This window comes from Chinchilla lanigera, unplaced genomic scaffold (assembly GCF_000276665.1).
Source record: "Chinchilla lanigera isolate Chin_1 unplaced genomic scaffold, ChiLan1.0 scaffold00012, whole genome shotgun sequence".
Taxonomy (NCBI): Eukaryota; Metazoa; Chordata; class Mammalia; order Rodentia; family Chinchillidae; genus Chinchilla; species Chinchilla lanigera.
The window spans coordinates 33,558,785-33,572,803 of record NW_004955413.1 but is presented as its reverse complement, the minus strand read 5'-3'; the positions used below and the strand labels follow the sequence as shown (position 1 = coordinate 33,572,803).

The following is a 14,019-nucleotide window of genomic DNA, read 5'->3' as shown; positions in this document are numbered from 1 at the left end:
CTCTTTCTCTCTCTCTCTCTCACATACACACACACACACACACACACACACACAACTATCCTACGTTGGCTACCCTCCCTGACTCTCACCACTCACAAAAGAATGAATCTAGACCAAAGAGCCCCTTATAGCTCCTCACATTTCTTAGTCCAAGAGGAGTTCCATACACTATTAAACTCTTTGTACTAGCCATGATTCTCAAATCATAAACAGAACTTTAAACCGTTGCATTATACATAGCTATGGATTCCTCAATTCCCAAGACCCTCATTTCCTCAAGCCCCAAATGATACCCAACTCAGACCACTCCCAGTACCGCCATACTCCTTTACCCACTCTAACTCCTGTAATCTACCATTATCCCATTCTTTTGATGTTGGCACTGTTCTAGGCATCCTCCATCCCAGTCCTACTGTCATCCTGGGTAACCTCATTACACAGAAATATCCTGTATTCTTATTGCAAAGACTTTTTTTTTTTTTAAATAGGGTCTTGCTCTGTAATTCAGACTGGCCTTGAACTCACTATGTAGCCCAGGCTGGCCTCAAACTCACAGCAATCCTCCTGCTCAGCCTCCTGACTGCTGGAATTACCCCAGCTTCAAAGACTTCTCCATCTCAGCACCATACTCTTTCCCTGGATCTGCTTTCCTGATCCATCCCTCCACTGAGATCCAAAGTCACATGGCCATAGCCTCTGTCCTTCTAGCCGTTCCATATCTATCTCCCAATCTACCTCAATTCAAACATGTCTCTGCCTCTGCCTCATCACACATCACTTTGCTCACTCCTTAAACCAATCTCTTATTGTACCCTCAATTCCTTCACCTTGTCTGTTTACACTTCCAGGCCTGTTATGCTCCATCTATTTGTGTCACTGAGGACACTGCAGCAATGCAGCCTTAGCCACACCACCAGTGCTGCTCTGTTACATGCCAGACACGTCTAGGAAAGCACACAGCTTTGCCAAACATTTTTGAATCTTCAACATTTTTTACTCTTCAAACTAAGAGAGTCTATTTAAAAACAAAAAACAAAAAAAAAAAAAACCTCTTTATTGACATTTTTAGGGGAATCAGAAAGAAAATCATTCTCTCCTTACCATCTTACTTTGACTTTTACCTACCTTACCCCAACCTTATCTCCTTACCTTCCCCCTAATTTTATAAAGTAAGGTGACCCTTTCCCTTCCTAGACCAATCCCTGCTGCATCTGTTAATCTTTCTCTGATTCTCTTTTTTTTCTTGCTTTCTCTGATTCTTTAGCCTTTTCTGTTGAACCAACTCTTTCCATGCAACCTAGAAACATCAAAAAAAAATTTAAACCACAAAAGATATTCACCCTGTATCACCTCTAGCTATGTCCTGTTTCTCCTACCCACATTTAAATCTGTGCACACTATCTGCTTTGTATAATGGTCTATTAATTCTTTAACTTACGGAAATCTTGTCGGTACCTTCATTGCTCCCCAGAAACAGGTTTCACTGAGATGACAAGTGACACCCAAATCAAGTGTGTTGAATTTACTGAAGCCTTTTGTAATATCTTACACTAATGTAATCTCTCTCAACTTAAAAGACACCCATGACTCCACATTACATCCCAGGCCTGCTCCCTTTCTCAGGGGGCCGGGCAGGCTGACGGGCTCTGGAACCGACTGGGAGGGCCTCGGTTCCGGGCCCTGCGCGACTAACTGGGCGCAGTGGGTACGGGGCAGGCCGGAGGCCTCGCCGTGTGGCGGGGCTCACAGGCAGGAGACGCATCCTTGGGGATATCAATGTGAGCCTGAAAAAAAGGTAATTTCTTTAGGCTAAGCCATGGCATATCAGTTATACAGAGATACCACTTTGGGACTGAGATACTAGTCTTCAGGAAACCCTAGATAAGCTCATACATCTCAACAGATCACCCTGCCACTTGTCTTCCAAGTTCTGCTTCAGTTTGATAAGGTTATAAATTCAGCATTGTCTCAGAGGGTCAGGAACAAAGTCAATTTCAGGGACTCTAAATACATACAGATTTTGTGATAATGTGTGGGCTTTTGTATTGAACGATGTTGAATTCAGAGAGGTGACAGAATTTATTAAAGTGGATAGAGTGAAAATTGTAGCATGTGATGGTAAAAATACTGGCTCCAATACTGAATGAATAGAAAAGAAAGTGGCTTTTATATGCTATCTCCTGCTATTATTCATTGCTTTTTGAAGAAAAACATAGAAGAGACTTTTTAAAATTTATTCTAGCATTGCAGAAATGACTGCACTGTGCTATACTATCAGAGAATTCTGGCAGAAAAATGCTTATAACTCTATCCTTTCACATTACCTTTATTATAAAGCATGAAGAAACATAACTTTTTAAAATGACAAATCAAAGGTTGTAGCCCTCCTGAGAACATTCTTTAATAAACTCATTTTAAAACTCAAAAAAGAGAAATATTTCAATCAGACTTTTGTTCCTGCCATTCCATGAAAACTGTCGTGATTGCTGTTGACCTCCAAATTGTCATGTCTGATGATAACTTTTTCTTCTTTATACTACTTGACATTGGAAACAGATGATTATTCTTTATGTCCCTCACTTGGCTTCTGAGACATCAATCTGTCCTAGCTCTGCTCTTACACAATTGGCTGCTTCCTTTCAGTCACCTTTGCTAATTCCTCTTCATCTTCCCAGACTCTACATATTGAAGAACTCAGATTTTTCCTCCATCTATCCTCACTTCCTAGGTGATCTTGACTAGTCTCATGGCTTTAAATGTCATCTATATTCCCATAACTCCCAAACACAGATGTCCAATCAGGCTTTTTACTGCACCCTAACTTCCTAATTCCACTAGGATGTCAGCAAATACTATTGACTATTTTCTTGACATATCCAGAATATAGTCTGTTCTTATTACCTCTACTTTTAACAATCTGGTCCAAGCTCCTTACTTGGAGTTTTGCAGCAATCTCCTCATTGGTCTTTGTATTCTACCTTCTCCATTCTTACTATATTCTCAATATTGCAGCCAGAACAATCTTTAAATCATTATTCAAATCATGCCACCTCTGTCAAATCCCTCCAGTGTATTTTATTTCAGAATAAAAGCCAGAATCCTATGTAAACCAACATCCTCTACAGTTTCTGTGCCTCATTTTCTAACATCCTTCTCTCCACTGTACTGTAGGTTTGCTTAGCATTCTTGCTTTTCCCAAGCCACCCCAAACACACTTTGTCTCATGACCTTTCTTTTTGCTCTACCTCTGCACAGAACTCTTCCCCAAGATATCCATAGGGTACACATGCTCACTTTCTTTGAGTCTGTTTCAAAATTTACCTTCTCAGAGCAGATATCCCTATCTACCATGTATGAAGTGACTCCTTCCAATCCATTACCTTCCCACTCTTCCTAGTTTTCTCCATAACACTTAGCACCCACCACTTCACTTGTGTATTTATGTGCTTATTGCCTGTCTCCCCTGACCAGAATATAAATTTCATAAGGGCAAGGATCTGTTTTATTCACTGATATAATACTAGTTCCTCAAAAAGAGCCTAGCATTCAGTACATATTTGTTGACTATAGAAGTTAATAAGCCACTTCCTCTTCTCTGCTACTAGATTTAAGTATACACTCTGATTCCCTGTATTTCTGTTTATCAGTGTGTTTTATGGGCTTATTTCCTTTTGCTCTTTAAACTGATGTTTTCAGGGTTCCTTCCATCTCTTCTCTTCCTTTAGACACTTACTATGAATGATTTCATCTCTTCCCATAATTCTTTTTAAGATAGGGTCTTGCTATTTTGCCTAGTCTGGCCTGTAACTCCTGATCTCAAGCCATCTGCCTCAGCCTCCTGAATAGCGAGGACTACAAGTGTGCACCACCATACTCAGTTCTTCCCATAATTTAAACCACTAACATACCTTTCTTTTTAGTTTATCCTCTCTCCTGGGCTCTAACCCTATATTTGACCTGTTTGTTGAATAGGTCATACACCACAGGCACCAAATGTTTCAGCTTCCCCAAATTTAACATATTAACTTCTCCATCCCATCTCCTCACTTTCATTCTTTATCTTCTTTTACACTGTCCATTCTGATGTCAGGTTCAAAATCACTTTATTTTGTTGCCAGAAGAAGTTATGACCATATCTCATGCCAAGGAACTATGTTTCTGTAGCCAGGTCTAGATTTAAATCAAGCTTTGTCACTTTTTAGTTGTGTGACTTATTAGATCATTTGACTTCTATAATCTTTGGGATTCCTCATCTGTACAACGGAGATAATAATAGTATTCACAACATTGTGAGGATGAAACCAATTCTTGTTTACAACTTACATACTTCATGGCACAGATTAAGCATGAATGTGTTAGGTTTTATATTATTGGAATCATATCTCTTACCTTCTAATTTTAGTAAAATATTTTCTGAGGAACTGCTTTATCTGAACCTGGTGTTTTATATAAAGTTAGGCCAACTATTTATTTATATTTTTTTTGTACTGGGAATCGAACTCAGGGCCTTGCGCTTGCCAGGCAGGTTCTTATGCCCCTGAGATATATCCCTAGCCCTAGGCCAACTATTTAATCTGATGAATTTGGATTCCTATTATATGCCAAACTGTATAGATCTCCAGAATAACCTAAAAAGAATCTGTCATTTCCATTTTAAAGAAAGAAAACTGAGGTTTAAAGGGATTGGATAATCTTTCAAGGTCTCGCAGCCAGTAAGTAAATTTCAGCCCAAGATTTCTGTTTTGGGTTTTTGTTTTTGTTTTTTTGAGACAGGGTCTCACTGTGCAGTTCAGGTTAACCTTGAGCTCACTTTGTAGCCCAGGCTGGTCTCAAACTCACAGTGATCCTCCTGCCTCAGCCTCCCAAGTGCTGGGATTACAGGTGTGTGCCACCACGCCCAGCCCCAAAATTTCTGGGTACAGAGAACCTCTCTTTAGTTATTTGCTGCATTTTAAATTTCTGCTTATTCATGTGTTCATCAGGAATTTATCGAGCACCAATAGTATGATGTGAGAGACCACAGACTAGAGCCACACCCTACAGGACTCAATGCTCAGCTCTGTGTACATTTGCTGTCTGGATGTGGGAATTAGTTAATTCCCTGAATCTTGTTTCCTCATTTATATATTAGAGTAATGCAATACTTCCCTTAGAGTTTTATTATGAAGATTAAAATGCTTTAACTTCTAGTGTCTGGCTAGAAGAAGGGTACAGAAGCTGTGGAAAGGTTAAAGAGCTACTGTAGGCTGATATTCAGATCTGGCTGGTGGGAAATATAAGAAAAGACTTCTAGAAGTGATCCTTGATCTGAGTCTTAACAAGGGAGAAGGAGGCACAGCATTTCATATAGCAAAATAATGATATACCAAACCATGGAATGAAAAGGGAACATGGTAGTTTTAGAGTTTTCCAATAACATAGCTAAAAGGGCTATTTCAGATGAGATTTTGGTTTAAAAGTGAGCAAAGATATCTGGATGACTGGCTAATGCTTTTCAAAGAGTCTTTCCTTACAAGTTGCTTCCTAGCAAACTGATTTCTTGACAGAAAGGACTGTATGTTTAATATTTTTATTTTTTGCTTTTTGTCTTTTTGAGACAGGGTCTCACTGTGCAGTTCAGGCTGGCCATGAGCTCATTTTGTATCCCAGGCTGATCTCGAACTTTCAACAATCCTCCTGCATCAGCCTCCCAAGTGCTGGGATTACAGATAGGCACCACCACGCCCAGTTTAGGACTGTATGTTTTAATTCAGTTTTTAGTCCTAAACCTCTATAGTACTATTTGGTATTGTTATATAATGTACACCCAAACTTACCAAAAAAATAGCTAGTGCTATTGAACCATAGAGTCTATAGAGGACATGACTTGATATTGATTAATATGCATTTTGGTTCCTTTAAAGCCATTTTTAAGCAGAGAAGGCTACTTCAGCTTTTTAAATTAATATTTATTAAAGGTTATTAATTTAAAATTTCAGCTCTTTCTTAAGCATTGTTCAGTTTACAAATCTTATTCTAAGTCTAGCAAATTTTAGAGGCAACTTTTAAGAAGGTTTTTTTTGTTTCGATTACAGATAAACTCATTTAATTATAATATAGTCTATTTCTTAAGCCAGGTAAGATGGGGCATCCCTGTGGTTTTGGCTACTCAGGAGTTTGGGCTCACTTGAGCCCAGAAGTTTGAGCCAGAAGTGGCTCAGAGGCAGAGTGATTTCCCAGCACGCACAAGGTTTCAGTTCAATACCCCATTCCCCACAGTGGAGAATGAAGTCCCTTCATTAGAGAGGAGTCCATGACTTTACAAGATAAAGTACCCTTTCCACATGAAAGATTCGCCTTATCATACCACCTTGTTATATTTTCTTTATAGCAGTTACCACAAACTGAAGGTATCTTTACGAATCCACTTATTTGTTGATTATCTGTGTCTTCCTCTGGAATAGATCTATGAAAACATGGGTTTTGCCTATTGAGCAGTATCCACAGAGCACGCAGTAGATGTCAGTAAGTGTATAATCAATGTTAGGTAATAGAATGGACCTCAGTGAAAGCAATAATCTTGAGGAGAGGGAGAGGGCTGCTGATGGGAAAGACTTTAAAGAAGTGGGCCTGGCTGTGAACTCCACATGGATAAGGTTTTGTTTATAAATGCTACCCAAACATTGGACCTTCTGACTCACAGATAAATAAACGCTTGTTCCATGAAGAGGTAAAATTTGGCCAGGGATATGGCTCAGTGGCACAGCACCTGCCTGGCAAGTGCAAGGTCCTGAGTTCAATTCCCAGTACAAAAAAAAAGAGGTAAAATTGGTGAGTTCAGTGACCCCATAGATAGGAAGATAAGAGAAAAAGAGAACATTGTATTTCTGGCCCAGGCTACTGGATGAATAGTGGTATCATCCATTGGGTTATAGAATGGAGAATGAACAGATTTGTGGGAGGCAGTAGTGAGCAATTTATCTTAGGTTGTTGAGGTTGAAATGCTTAGGGGACATCCCAAAGGAAGAATGCAGTAGGCAGGCAGACGCGCAGACCTGGGCTTCAGGAGCAAGCTTTGAATCCTCAGCGTAGACAGAATGGTGATGCTATGGGCAGAGACAGTATCAGCACTGAGAGGATGGTCTAGAGAGAAAGAGCTGAGAGGATCATCACTGACATTTCAGAGCCAGCAAAGAAGGGACCAGGAAAGAGAAGGATCCATCAGAGAGGTAGTCAGAGCTTGGGACAGGACAGGGTTAAAACACCAGGAGAAAATGACCAAGTGCCACATGCTACCAAGAGGTTAAGTACAACAAGAAGGACAGAAGATGCCCCAGGTACCAGTTATGGCCCTGGTGAGCAGTTTCAGTGAGAGATGAAGAGAGATGACAGGTGAGGATTAGAAAACGTAGGGGTGGCAAAAATGTGAGGCCTAGCTGGGAAAGTAAAGGGAAGAAGTGACTGTAGGATGGAGGGTCAAGCTATCTGTTCCAGACATGTCTCCCTCCCATCACCTACTCCCTGGCATCTGCCCTAGCCCCTGCCTGCACCCACCACTTTCTCTTAGAAAGCTATTCCAAGTTAAAAAAAAAATAGTACGGTCATTAGGAAGGATGGAAGTCTCCAGTGAGGAATGGCTCCATGCTCACAGAAGCAGTACATTTACAAGTCCCAAAACAACCACCTCTCCTTGCACCTTAAGTCATCAGATCTGCCTCTCAGATCAGCTAAAAGGCACCCTGCTCCTCAAAATCTTCACCCTTAACAAGGAAGACAGAAGGAGGGGTAAGACCAGAAGCTTTCAGAATCACAGCATTTCAAAGTAGTCATTCCTTCCTTTATCCAGCCAACAGGATTAAGTGCTTGCTATTTTCCTAGCCCTGTGCTGGGAATAGTTCTTTGGAAAGACAGCCCCTATTCTCCAGAGACCTCAGTCTAGTTGGGAAGGTACCAGCTGAGACACCATGATGGGAGAAGACTGGGACCCACAGGAGATCCCAGTGGAGGCCTCTAACTACAGCAAGGCCAGAGAGCCTTCCCCATATAACCACGTGTACAGTGAGAACAAAATACCAACCCTCCTTATTTTATGTTCACCTGGCTCTTTCCTTCATCTTCTTAAGGTGATAAATTCCCTGGCAACCCCTATAGCCTTATTTATCTATTTTTATTTTATCATACCTAGTCCAAGAACTTGTAGCTAAATAAATGAGCATCAAATGTTAGTGGAATTAATAAATATATACTAGTAAAGATCAGAAGAGGATCTAGAGTGATTTAGAGTTCAATATTTTAAATAACAATTGGTATGGCTTATTAAGTGTTTATTATGGTAGGTATTGTGTTTATTATGGTAGGCATTGTAGTATATAATTTATATTATTTAATCCTCACAAAAACCCTATCTTGTAATATATAGATACATTAGAAATTTTTAAAATAAATTGCAAAAACAATATTGTTGAAAATATAGATGAAGAGCCAGGGATGTAGCTCAGTGGCAGAGAATTTGCCTAGAATTCCCAGTACTACAAGAAAAGTTGGTCAGTGAGGGTAATACAGCTAATACTGGGGGGGGTCAAGTTTGAGTCCGTGCAGTCCTACAGAGCTAAGACTCAGTCTCTGGGTGACATTACCCCTAATGCTCAAGAGAACCCTTGTGGAAAGTTAAATTGATAATAACCTTTCTTTAAATCTGCAAATTTGAGGGCAAGCACAGTGGTGTATGCCTGTAATCCCAGCACTCAGGAGGCTGATGCAAGAGGATCTCTGTGAGTTTGAGGCTAGCATAGGCTACATGGTGAGCTCAAGTCTAGCCTGGACTACATAGTGAGACCCTGTCTGAAAAAAAAACCCAAAATCTGCAAATTTTAGAATCATCTCATATTTTAAAGTTAAACCAGCCCCACTATAGGTTGTTGTACCTTCATATATATATTATGTTAATACTATCTATGTATATCTACTATGAACTCTGTCATATTCTGGATTTTCATTTGTTCTGTATATGACTTATTCCCATATTACACTGGAAATCATTTAGATACAATGACTATGTCTTCATAACAACAGCCTGCATTTAAATAGATACTTAATACATTTTTACCAAAATAAATGTGCTATTGTGTCACAATCATGGCAAAGATTTTTTCACTTATGACCAATAAAAATTGCTTCCACTTTAATCATTCTGTCCCTCAACTGTGTTTGAAGAGGTGTTTGTACACAAAGGATCAGGAAAAGGGGCGCAACAACTGCTATGTGTAAAATACTACGGTGGGCCATTTATCTTTACACATTCTCATTTATAACAACCATATGGAGTAAGAGGTATTGTCCAAATCTAAGAGGTGCGGAGAGAAATTTTCAAAGGATCACTCAGGTGTGACTTATGCAGCTAGTGTTAAAATGCCAGTATGTTTCATGGCAGATCTTTCTGTGCACCACATAGATGGCTGATTCTGACCCTGGGAAAAGAAACTACGACAACATGCTGAGAATGCTGTCAGACCTTAATAAGGACTTGGAAAAGCTATTGGAAGAAATGGAAAAAATCTCAGGTAGGATATTTTCCCAGACAGAATGGCTTCCCTTTCTTTCCAACAGTCCCTAAACTTCTGAGCTCATGGCAGGTGCCTTCTAATAAGGCCTTCCCTCACCTCTTTTCAACTTTTATGGCAGGTAACTGGTAGACCATAAAAACTGATACCACTGAATTGCCTTGATTTATTTTCTGTGTATTTACCTCTTATTTCTGCAATTAGACTGTTTTTTTTTCTCTTTTTTTTTTTTTTTTTTTTTTTGGTCTTTTTTTTGAGGCAGGGTCTTGCTATGCAGTTCAGGCTGGCCTTGAGCTCACTTTGTAGCTCAGGCTGGTCTCAAACTTGAGACGATCCTCCTGCCTCAGCCTCCCAAGTGCTGGAATTACAGGCGTGTACCACCATGCCCGGCAGACTGTTTTCTTCTTAAGGGCAGAAATAATGACTTTCAGCTGGGACAGTTCAGATACTAGCTCCCATGCTTAGCAAATGACAGATCCGGGAGAGAATGGCCCTGTGAACAGAGATGGAACATTCTTTCCATGAATCATTGAAATAGAAGTGGTTCCAAGCACTAACGCTGAGACTAGAGGTACTAAAATGGTAGGTTCAGCTCAGTGGAAAAAGCAGCAATAGGGTTGAGTAAATATCTCCATTTTTGGAAAGGGATGCTAGTTTATTGTTCTACTCAACGTGTTTCCAACTCAGCAGTGGTAGCAACACCATTTCTTACATTTGTTTTTTATTATTCAGAATAAGTATAATTCTTGCAATTTATGACCCTAAGTTCTGCTATAGAAAATAATAAAGTAAAACAAACTTTAGAAGGCATGTATATTTTACTCATATAAAAATGATGACATTTAATGACTAATGACATTATTCATTTGTAATGAATATTTATTCTTTGTAGCAGCCTCTATAAAATTCCTACTTATAAATGTCTGCAAAATTTGCCTGCATAATTGAAGGTTTTATTTTTTTTTTTTTATTTTTTGTTTTTTTGGTTTTTCTCCGGTACCAGGAACCAAACTCAGGACCTTGCACTTGCCAGGCAGGCACTTTGCCACTGAGCTAAATCCCCAGCCCCTGAAGGTTTTATTTTTAAAACTACATTTTTCAAAAAGTTTGATAATTCTTCTCCACTATAAACTATATAACTCCTTCAACCTAATTATAGATCCCTTTATTTGACAACACCTACTGAGTGTCTTCTCTGTGCCATTCTGGAAGTGCAAAGTTAAACAGAGTTTCTTCCTTAGGATGGGGTGGAGGTCAGAAACAGAAACAGAAATCGGAATGCTAGCTATAATTTAAATATATAGGGGGCCAGGGATATAGCTCAATGGCACAGTGCCTGTCTGGTAAGTGCGATGTCCTGAGTTCAATTCCGGGTACAAGTTAAAAAAAAAAAATATATATATATATATATATATATATATAATTTAAATATATAAATTAAAACATCTTCCTTTGGCAGTGCTAATAGTGTTATGTGGTGAGGGTAATGCTGGAGAGGGGCAGAGGAGGAGTGGCTGGTGCCTGGAAAAGTCAGTGAACTTGGTGGGATCAGAGTTGGAGAGGAAATGGGGCTGGGCAGGAAGGTAAGGTATGGGGTGGAGATGTAGGGCAGAGACTGCATGAGAAGATGAGTGGGCAGGGAGGACACCAGATTGGCACAGAGGCTCCTGAGGTGACAGGCCAAAGAAGAGGCTGGGAAGGTAAGAAGACCTTTCCGTGCCAAGCTAAGGAAGTTTACCTTACTCACTTCGGTGACAAGGAGCTGCTCCAGGTTTCAAATACTTGCACTTTAGAAAAGTGCCTCTGAAGTGAGTGAGAGGTACTTTAGAGAGAGAAAACCAGAGGCAGGAGGACAAACTAGGAAGCTTTTGTGGAGTGGCAGGCTCAAGGGGGCTGGTCTTAATCCAGGCTTGACAGCAACCACAGGAGGGGAAGTGTCAGATTTCCATAATGGAATCCTTTTAATTTATGTGAAGTCTTCATATATTAAGACTATGAAGCCTTTCTTTAACTTTGTAGTAAATATTTCCCCAGTTTGTTGTTTCCCTTTTAATTTTGTTTATGAGGCTCTGGTTAAGGCATTCCTTAACCAGTGAAAATTTATTCATAGTTTCCTTTCTAATTTATTCTCATTATTTTGATGCCTAGAAGGTCTTTCCCTAAATCAAGATCAGTGAGGTACTCACCTGTGTTATTCCCTACTTTCTTTATGGGTTCTTTTGTTTGGCCTTCAGACTGAGCTACATTCACAGCCCTTTTTTATTTTTATCTTTCTTTATTGTGAGACAGTATCTTCCGAAGTTTCTGACTTGCCCAAACTGGACTCAAACTTGTTATCTTCCTGCCTCAGCCTCCCACAGTGGTAGGATTACAGGCAGGCACCACCACACCCAGCTCTGTGTTTCTTTTTGCCATTTAATTCTAGTCTATCTTTTGTGCCAAAGGACCTAGGGTAGACTGTATACTTCATTTTTCTAGAAGTCCACTAGTGATTCTCTTTTTGATAAATATTCCAGCAATAATTAAGGTAATAGTTAAGTAAGCTATTTTTTTGTTTTGTTTGGTTTTGGTTTTGGTTTTGGTTTTTTTCTGGTACTGGGAATTGAACTCACAATCTCGCACTTGCCAGGCAGGCACTGTGCCACTGAGCTAAATCCCCAGCCCCTAAGTAAGCTATTAACTAACAATAGCTAAGATACTTTATATTACCAAGGTAGTAGAGTTCTAAAAAAAAAAAAAAATACCTTCTTAGGTCAAGAATGAGGTTGAAAAAAAATAAATGAAAAAGAATGAGGTTGACTGGTGTTATAGCTATATAGACTCAGCTTGGACAAGTTTTTAAGTTTGTTTAAGTTTTCTAAGTAAATTTGAAGTTATCTGACACATGTAAGTGTTGTATTCTAGGAAAGCTTCTGCACTTTCTTTCTCACAGTAATAAAACAAGTTTAGCTCATCCATTTGGCTTGAATGAGGCATGAGGTGTGCACAGTTCCACATCCCTCCCTTTAGTGCTTTCACATTCCTTGAATTCATGCGGTCCACTATTTCCCTTTTATTTATTTATTATTTCTTTTTGAAACATGTCGCTATGCATTCTAGGCTGGCTTTAACTCCTTATGCAGCACAGGTTGGCCTCAAACTTGCAGCAATTCTCCTGCCTCAGCTCCCTGAGTGCTGGGATTACTAGCATGCACCACAGTGCCTGGCTGATTATCTGCCTTTTAGTGGATTCTTTCCGTAGTTTTAGTTTCACATATTTTCTTCTTTTTATAATTCTATTATAATTCCTGTGACAGGTTTGGACTCCAGAGAAGTATATCTGAGTATTTTTAAAGAACTTTTTCATTTACTGTATCACTGAATACTATTTATTCAATTATTGGTCAAGTGTGGTGGCACATGCCTGTAATCCCAGCACTCAGGAAGCTGAGGCAAGAAGATTGCCACAAGTTCAAGGCCAGCCTGGGCTACACAGTGAGTAAGGCCAGCCTGAACTACGTAGCAAGAACTTCCCTCAAAAAAAAAAAAAGGGAACAAGAAATTCCAATTATCCATCTTGTGCATCTTTTTTGTCATATCTTATCATCATCTGTAGTCAGTTTTATTTCTTTGTTCTTTTCCATTTTGTGTGGGTTTTCTCAAGACTGTCCCTCTAGTCTCAGATTGTACTATTCCATGATGATTTTTTCACTTATTCTCTACCTCGGATATAGAGAATTGATATTATCATGCCTCATACTTTGTGGTGTCATGACCATGCAGGACCCTTTCAGTTTAATTTTTTATTTGTTTGTTATATTCCCCATAGACTATTCTCTTTTCCTCTCTCCACCCTTAGGAAAACCCCAGTGTGCTTAATGTATACCCTTTGTGTGTACCTTTTTTGTTGGGTTTTTGGGATATGGTTTTGCTATATAGTTCAGGCTGGCCTTGAACTCACTGTGTAGCCCAGGCTGGCCTCGAACTCCTAGCAATTCTCCTGCCTCAGCCTCATGAGTACTGAGATTACAGGTGTTCACCATGATGCCCAGCATTGTATATACAGCTTTATAAAATTTATATTGCTCTTTTATATACATATATTCTTAATTTGTGTAAATAGTGCTTCATTATATGTCTCATGTTATTTCTTATTTTTTTCAAATTCAGAGCTACATGTGTTAGCTTCTTCCAGGATGCTTGGTGTACATCAAAGCTGTTGCTTTTAGATGCAACATAGTTGCATAGTTCATGACCAAGGCAGGCAAGGCCATATGGGTGATAATACTGGAGTTCAGGCATCTGTAACCCTAACCTGCGGGCAGTAACAATTCCCAAAGAAGGGTCCTTGGCCAGGGAAGAATCTTAGTATGCAACTATGTTTTCCATATTCTAACTTGTCTGGATTTTTACAGGGTTCTCCTGCTTTCCCTAATATCTTATTTTATTAAAACATTAATTGAATATTGTGTTCATTTACTTTTATTCTTTTTATTTTTTT

General features: G+C 39.4%; 1 protein-coding gene and 1 pseudogene across 1 annotated transcript in view; both read left to right on the top strand.

The window, feature by feature from the left end:
• Positions 1–14,019, top strand: part of Syce3 (synaptonemal complex central element protein 3) — a 36,142-nt gene that overhangs the window by 984 nt on the left and 21,139 nt on the right. Inside the window, exon 2 of the mRNA XM_005379589.1 lies at positions 9,431–9,539. Coding sequence (XP_005379646.1) covers positions 9,431–9,539 — 109 coding nt within the window. The remainder of the gene's footprint in view (positions 1–9,430; positions 9,540–14,019) is intronic.
• Positions 1,817–2,147, top strand: LOC102015306 (annotated as a pseudogene).